General features: G+C 36.5%; 1 protein-coding gene across 1 annotated transcript; it reads right to left on the reverse strand.

The window, feature by feature from the left end:
* Positions 1-130: 130 nt before the first annotated feature.
* On the reverse strand, positions 131-7,728 carry ftr83 (finTRIM family, member 83). The gene is given in 8 exon segments (XM_051108709.1): positions 131-1,162; positions 3,504-3,531; positions 3,533-3,570; positions 5,224-5,280; positions 5,422-5,581; positions 5,833-6,066; positions 6,312-6,407; positions 6,948-7,728. Coding segments are annotated over 8 exon segments (1,719 nt in total). The 5' UTR covers positions 7,527-7,728; the 3' UTR covers positions 131-635.
* Positions 7,729-8,979: the final 1,251 nt, after the last annotated feature.

Genomic DNA, 8,979 nt, shown 5'->3' on the forward strand with positions numbered 1-8,979 from the left:
TCTTTTATTATTTCTTCAGAAAATTGACTAGTTTTATTTGTAAGAAAGCCCAATTTTTGAGTCAAATGTGATTATAACCAGCAGATGTCACTCTTGTAATATGTCTGAAGATTTCTTTATAATACTTTAAACTGTTTGTACTTTCATCTATGCATCATAAATCCAATCTTTTCCCAATATGTCAAAAAAAATTCAACAATTTAAAATGCAACTTTTATTATGTTATCATTATTACAGAAAAAATGACCCACATAAATCAAACGTAATATATACTGTAAAAAAATCTATTTTTCTGCATTTGATTAACCTTCATATTAATTAAGCAGTATAATCACACACATGGACACAAGGCATTAAAGATAGATTTTTGTAAGGTATATATTCTACGAAAATTAGCAACAATTTTTCACAATTTATTTAAATATTTTTTTATATAATAATTTGTAACTTTTTAATATTTTTGTACATTTATAAAAACATTTTATAGAAACACATCCAGTATATCATAGATTAAAAGCTTCACTTTAAATACACTAACTGTAATCAGCTTCACCAGAAACAGGCTTTTATTAAAAAAAAAAAACAAAAAAAAAGCTGGTAATAATGCCTTCATATCCCCTGTCCACTTCAATTATTTACAACTGACAAATAGTAATGGCAGACTCATACCACACCCAGAAGCCAGGATATACCGGCTCACTGAAAGAGGCTTTAAACTGATGAATAAGTGACACAGACTCAGACACAGTGTAGAACGAAAGAGTGCCTCCAGCACAGTCCAGAAACACCCCGATACGGGAGGAGTAGGGTGCGTTAATCTCAATCTGGTCTTTGTTGTGTCGAGCTGAGTAGCTGGAGTCAGAACAGAAGAGACTCCAGGATTTACGGTTGTAGCCGATACGAGCCGAGTCTCCGTAACCTGTTCTCTTGATGCCTTTAAAAGCGACACCGATTGAGGCTCCCTCTCCGCTCCACTCCACCTCCCAGTAGTAGGTACCTCCTGAAAGAGCCTCTTTACACAATACCTGGGGCAGGCAGTCAAATCTCTGGTTGCTGTCATTGTAAGACTGAGGGTCTCTCTTTAGTACTGCTTTCCTGTTATTTCGGGAGAGGTAGAGTTGTCTGTATGCCGTGTTGGGGTCCAGAGTTAGCTGGCAGGCATCTTTAAAATAAACAAGATAGACAAGAGCTGATCAGGACCGGATAAATGTGTGAAGACAAACAGGGAGGTGAAGTTATAAAGGCAATGAATCTCTGCCCACTTTGCATGCAAGTATCTTGATCCACGTACATATAAAAGCTACATTTTTCTTTGAGACTAGATAAAGTAAGAGCCACAAGTGATTTTATATGCATTAAAATGCCAATGTGCATGGATCAAGTTAATACACATGAGACCACAGGTTTTAAAGGACGATTATTCATTGAAAATTGTAAAATCAAGAGTTAAAAGCCACATAAATCACACGAACAGAGATCAACCATGCCACATTTGTAGCATCTAAGTTTTATTAAAAGAAACACAGAATAATGTATGTGACAAGACGGACACCATTGGATGTTTATTTTAGACTACCCTAGGATAGGATTACTGATCTGGGAACAGTTTTGCTAATTATGGTCTCCAAGTATCAACCTATTGGAGCAAATCTGATCCTAGATCAACATTTCTGATGTAAGGTGCAACATGCATGTGGATAAATCACCTGCCTAGTGGTTGAGTCTGCGCATTGGCTCTCAGAGCTGGTTGGACATTTGGAGGTGTTTTCTGCCAGAGGTGCGTGAACGTCTCTGATCTAGAGGGCCGAGAGTGTCGATACACATTTAAGACACCCTGTATATTTCTCTATATTCTCTCAAACAATGTAACTTAGTAAGTTTTCTGACTTATACCACTATTCAAAAGTTTCAGGTCTGTAAGATGTCTTTCAAGGTTGCATTTATTTGATCAAAAATACAGTAAAAACAATATTGTGATATTATTACAAATTACCAGAACGGATTTCTACTTTCAAATATTTTAAAGCAGTAGTTCACTTCCAGAACAAAAATGTACAGATAATGTACTAACCCCCTTGTCATCCAAGACGTTCATGTCTGTCTTTCTTCAGTCGTAAAGAAATTGTTTTTTTTGAGGAAAACATTTTAGAAATTATCTCCATATAGTGGACTTCAATGGTGACCCCGACTTTAAACTTCCAAAATGTAGTTTAAAGGCAACTGACGATCCCAGCCATAGAAAAAAGGGTCTTATCTTGCAAAACAATTGAAAAATACTTTTTTTACCGCAAACACCTGTTTTGGTCTAGCACTGCGTGAACTGTTTAAGACAGTTAGGGAATGTCAAAAAAACTCCCATTTCATTTTCTCCTCCAACTTCGAAATCGTCCTACATCGCTGCAGAAGTACCGACCCAGTGTTTACAAAGTGACCATGCAAAGAAGATCAAACGGCCTTTACAAAAAAAAGTAAAACAGCAATGTAGGACGATTTTTAAGTTGGAGGAGAAAATGAGATGGGAATTTTTCGACATACCCTAACTGTCATAAACAGGAATACACAGTTTGTGCAGAGCTAGACCAAGATGAGTGTTTGCAGTTAAAAAGTATATAAATTGTAATTTTTAGAAAATAACTGATTGTTTTGCTAGATCAGACCCTTTTTCCTCAGCTGGGATCATTTAGAGCCCTTTAAAGCTGCATTTAAACTACATTTTGGAAGTTTAAACTCAGGAGCACCATTTATATCCATTATATGCTGAGAAATCCTGAAATTTTCCTCAAAATACATTATTTCTTTACCACTGAAGAAAGAAAGATGACAAGGGGGTGAGTACATTATCTGTAATTTTTTGTTCTGGAAGTGAACTACTTCTTTAAGAACGTAACTTACTCCTGATGGCAAAGCTGAATTGTCAGTAGTCGTTACTCCAGTCTTCAGTGTCACATGATTCTACATTAATCCTACTAATACGCTGATTTAGTGCTCAAGAAACATTTCTTCTTCTTTTTTTTTTTTTATAAAGTTTTATATATTAATTTAGTATTACTCTTAGGTTGAAAACAATAAATTTGTGCTCAATTAAAAAAAAAAATGTAAATTGAATGGTAGTGTCCTCTGAAAGACCACACTGTTCTTAAAAGAGAAGACAAAATGTTTGAGGGATGGCAGTTATCATGATTCACTCGTACACCCACTCGCTAAGAAGTCTACGCCTATTCTTACAATATGCTTGGACACAAACTCAGTATGTAAGGAATGATGTTAGACTACTCCCACCACAGTTTGACATTTAACAGGACGAATGCCAGCATGTTTTCTTAGTACTTTATGCAAGCTTCTGAACATATAAAAATTTATATACTATTTTGATTAATCATCAGCAGAGGTGAGACTTCTGCCGACCTTGAACTTTATATCCTGTCCATGTTATCTCTGCAACAACGCCCTCTGGTCTCGGGCATACACGTAAAAAGGAAATTCTTGTATGAAAACAAACTTACACTGGAGGAACTCGTCCCTTGTTCGGGGGAGTGCTGCTGGGGCTCTTGTACATGTCAACATCATCAGCTAGAGACACAATAAAGAGGTTTAAGTATGGTTTTGTTAGAATGATGTCAAAGTTTAATCTGACCTTGTATAGCAAACAGATTATGTTACTGACAAAAAGGAAGGACCTTTAGGTGCTTTCTGGATGGTACTGTAGGTACTTTCATGTTAGAGGTGAGAATACACTACCACTCAAAAGGTTTTTTTTCCATTAATACTTCTATTCAGCAAGAATGCATTCAAATGTTCAAAAGTGACAGTAAAGACTTTCTACTCATTGAAGAATACTAAAAAAAAAATGTATCAGTTACCACAAAAATATTTAGCAGCACAACTGTTTTTAACATTGATAATAAATGCTTCTTAAGCACCAAATCAGCATATTATAATGATTACTAAAGGATCATGTGTAACCAAAAATTGATAAAATGTAAAATGTAAATGGCTGCTGAAAAATCAACTCTGCAGTCACAGAAATAAATTACACTATTATATATTACAAGTCTCAATTTTTGAACAGTGAGATGTTTCATGTTTTTAGTCTCTTCTGCTCACCAAGCCTCCAACATACAGGAAAAACAGTGAAATTGTGAAATATTTTACTTTTTAAAATAACTGTTTTCTATTTGAATATACTTTAAAATGTAATTTATTCCTGTGATTTCAAAGCTGAATTTTTAGCATCATTACTCCAGTCACATGATCGTTCAGAAGTCATTCTACTATTCTAATTTGCTGCTCAAAAAAAAAAAAAAGTATTATTATTATTATTATTATTATTATGTTGTTTATTATGAGTAGAATTTTTTCAGGTTTCTTTGATGAATAGAAAGTTCAGATGAGCAGCATTTATCTGAAATATAAATATTTTGTAACATTATAAATGTCTTTATCATAACTTTTGATCCATTTAAAGCATCATTGCTAAATAAAAGTATTAATTTCTAAATTTTCTAAAAGACTTTTATTTCAGATAAATGCTGATCTTTGGATCTTTCTATTTATCAAAGAATCCTAAAAAAATTATTAAACCATTTTAAATATTAATAATAATAATAACAATAATAATAAATGTTTATTGAACAGCAAATCAGCATATTAGAATGATTTCTGAAGGATCATGTGACACTAAAGACTGGAGTAATGATGCTGAAATGTAGCTTTGATCACAGGAATAAATTACATTTTAAAACATATTCAAATAGAAAACAGTTTTTTTAAATAGCAATATTTCACAATATTACTGCTTCTGCTGTATTTTGGATCAAATAAAAGCAGGCTTGGTGAGCAGAAGAGACTTCTTTAAAAACATTAAAAATCTTACTGTTCAAAAACTTTTGATTGGTAGTATATATATGTAGAGAACAGAGTTGTTTCACAGTATTACTGTTTTCACAGTATTTTTTTTTTTTATCAAATAAATTACAGACCCAAACTTTTGAATAGTAGTGTATGTATGTAAGCAGAAGGCCAAATTAAAACATCCACAATGAGTAGATCAGCTAATAAATATGTATTTTAATGTGATGTCGGTCTTAAGATCATTGCTTAGCAACAGGCCAGCAATTTCTTGGAGCATGACTCTGCCTTTGACAAACACCATTCCAAAATTCCAGCTATTTTGCACAAAGCAAACAGCAGGACAGCTAGAGTTTCCCATTTTCATTAACTTACACTTCATAGTCTTTTTCTTCTTACGCTCATCTAGCTGGCAGAATGGCATTTTGTTCACTGGAAGAGAATTGAGAGTTATGAAAGAAGTCAGTTTAATGGTTAGGAAAAACCACAATAAAGAGAGAGCTCATTGTCATGGAACACTAATTGCAGAGGATTACATTACTAATTACATTGGACTAAATAATCCTGTCATACCTGTCTTTGCCACCTTGACCAGCTCTTCATTGCTAAACTCATTTAGATGTTGTTTCATCTCAGAGACGGTTTTGGTAACAGCACCAAAGGAGAAGTAAGGGTTCACAGTAACAGAAGGCAGCTCCTCGGCATCAGTCTGGGCAATCAGCATATGGTAACTCTGCGATAACAAAACAGAACAAACCTTATTCTTCCCACAATAGATTGTTCTGCACACTCATTTTCTCTAATGGTGCTAGAATACACAAACATATTTGAAATAGTAGAAAAACTAAAATAAAAACAAAATAGTTTCACTTGCACGCAACACTTCCTGTGTGGAGTGACACTAAAATCCACCCATGTGGTGTTTATTGCACTGCTTGTGCTCTGTGGATGTGTATTTTGTGCAGCAGACTGTGTCTCAGTCACCTGGATGAAATGTATGTGGTCCTCAGTGCGAGACAGTTGTGTCAGCTCATTGTCTCTCCTCTTTAAGTCAGCAATTTCGTGGCCCAGACGCTCCATGTGGCCCTCAGCAGTGTTAAGCGCAGACTTCTTATTGGTCGAGATAAGTTTGGCCATTTCCTGTTGCATTCTTTCAATGGAATGAAGCATGTCGCCAAACATCTTTTCACTTTCCTGCAAAGCCCGTTGTGCTGAATTCTGAAAGAACAATCGTAATCAGTATTCTAACTCCGCTTCATTGTCTTTTTTGGAAATTCGTAACGTTTTTAGTGTTTTATACACACATCTATTTACAAAACATTCCTGCTTCTGTCTGAGTAAGGATTGGTCACGCCAGAACAGACCATTAAATATGTTGGTCTTGTATAATTATCTTGCATTTTACATACATAATGTATTGTTTTCCTACATTATTTAATTACATATTCAATATCCATATATACCTTGAGTGCATCCACAGCCTGTTTTAACTCTTCCATTTGCTTCACTCTGTCATGGATCTTTTCCTGGATCTCAGCTTGGGTGGCGCCCAACCGTTGCTATGAACAATTAAAAAACAACAAATTCGTGACAATGAGGTGTACTGACAAAGGAATGTCGTACGTACAGCATCCTTCCATGCCACAACCACTTCCACATGACAATACAGTCACTTTTGGATACCCTTTATGCACTTAATATGAAACATTCTCATCATATACATTAATTTCTTAATGGGTTCTTTTACATTGAAACCCAACTTTGACTATAATGCAAGTTATTGTGCAATAACATGTAGAACAATTGTGTGTTAATCATAAAACAACTTCTTTTCCAATACTATAGCTTAGATTGTTTGCTCATCTCCTTTTTGGGCGGAGATCACTCACTGGTCATGTTTGTTTTAGAGCAGTTGGCTATCCAGGATACTGAGAATGTCTTTTTTTTTTTTTGCATGAATAGGTGCACTGTTGCATACTTGAGGTGAAGAGTTGAATGGTCTTTCATAATGTTATTTTTGCTGGTCATTATCACTATTTAATCTGTTGCCATAACAGTGTAATATTTCCATAGGTAAATTGCAATTTTTGTAGTCTTACCTGCATTTCCGCCCTTTCTTGATCAGCGGACACCATGTCATGGCCCTTATGCTCTTTCACCGTACACAACACGCAGATACACATCTGATCCGTCCGACAATAAAGCTCCAGACCTTTCTGGTGCTGCGGGCAGATCTGCCGATCAAGATGTCCGATTTCATCTACCAGCTTGTGTCGCTTGAAGGTGGACGACTCGTAATGTGGCTTCAAGTGCTTTTCGCAGTAGGAAGCAAGACACATCAGACAAGACTTGACGGCTTTGAGCTTCTTCCCGATGCAGATGTCACATCCCACGTCTTGGGGTCCCGCATAGTTGTAGTCAGGGGACGGAGGGGCCGGCGGAAAAGAGTCTGAGTTTCTGAGGGATGCAGATGAATGGCGTGAGGACTGAAGGCGGCGTGGATTGGGCCTCTTGTTGTAGGTCACCCTGCACTGAGGACACAGGTATTGTCCAGTGTGGTCTGCATGATCCCAATAGGTCTTGATACAGACAGAGCAGAAAATGTGACCGCATGGGATGGAAACGGGGTCCCTGAGATCTTCCTTGCAGAGGTAACAAACATCCTGGTCAAGAGACATGGTTAAATCCCTTGAGAACTCACAAAAGGAAACGTGCGTTCAATGTGCGAACACAGGAAAAGTGAGTCTAAAGTGCCACCACAGCATGTTATATAGAGTAAACAGGGAGGGAGGCTAAACTGGTTATGCAGAAACCGGTAAATGAATGGGGGAGTGGCTGAGGCACAGGTGAGGACAGCGATTGAGAGAAAGAAGAAACAAGTCTCATCAGATGTCAATGGAAATGATAACTGTGAAGAAGAGAAGCATGAATGAAATGTATGATCTCAGGGCATAAAATTGTTGCAGGAGTCTAGAAAAAGCACATACGCTTGCGTTTATTTTATCTTTAAAGGAGAAGTTCACTTACAGAACAAAAATTTACAGATAATTTACCCAACTTGTTATTCAAGATGTTCGTGTCTTTCTTTCCTCAGTCGATGAGAAGTTATGTTTCTTGAGGAAAAATCTTTATATAGTGGAGTTCAATGGTGCCACCAAGTTTAAACTTCCAAAATGCAGTTTAAATACAGATTCAAATGGCTCTAAATGACCCCAGCCGAGGAAGAAGGGTCTTATCTAGCAAAATGATTGGTCATTTTCAAAACAAATTGATGATTTATATACTTTTTAACCTCAAACGCTCGTCTTGTCTAGGTGGTTTTATTCCAGGTCAATACGGTCAATACAGTTAGGGTATGTTGAAAAACTCCCATCTCGTTTTCTTCCCCAACTTCAAAATCACCCTACATCACTGCAGAAGTACTGACCCAGTGTTTACAAAGTGAACATGCAAAGAATATCAAACAGCCTTTACATAAAAAAGGTAAAACAGTAGGACGATTCTGACGTTGAAGAAGAAAACAAGTTTTTCAACCTATCCTAACTGTATTGACCTGAATTACACAGATGAGACAAGATGAACATTTGAGGGTAAAAAGTATATACATTTTCAATTTGTTTAGAAAATGACCAATCGTTTCGCTAGATAAGACCCTTCTTCCTCGGCTGGGATCGTTTGGAGCCATTTAAAGCTGCATTTAAGCTGTATTTTGGAAGTTCAAACTTGGGGGCACCATTGAAGTCCACTATATGGAGAAAAATCCTGAAATGTTTTCCTCAAGAAACATAATTTCTTTACGACTGAAGAAAGAAAGACACGAACATCTTGGATGACAAGGGGGTGAGTATATTATCTGTAAAAAAAATTTCTGGAAGTGAACATCTCATTTAATAAAAAGCTTGTCCCGCCTCTACTCTGTCTGGTGGTAAGCGATGATCTCATCATTAGAGTGTTTTTGAGCGGTTTTAGGAGCCGTATGCGGGCAGACACCTCAACGCTGGGTATAGTGCTCCACTGCGGAGGAGCTGCCATGATGAATGAGTACTTAGAGAACGAGTATACATTGACCTTTGGCACACACCATCAAAGCTGGAGGGTAATTTATTTGGAGGGAGGATGAGTGTGGTTTTT

Source organism: Labeo rohita, chromosome 5, assembly GCF_022985175.1.
Source record: "Labeo rohita strain BAU-BD-2019 chromosome 5, IGBB_LRoh.1.0, whole genome shotgun sequence".
Taxonomy (NCBI): Eukaryota; Metazoa; Chordata; class Actinopteri; order Cypriniformes; family Cyprinidae; genus Labeo; species Labeo rohita.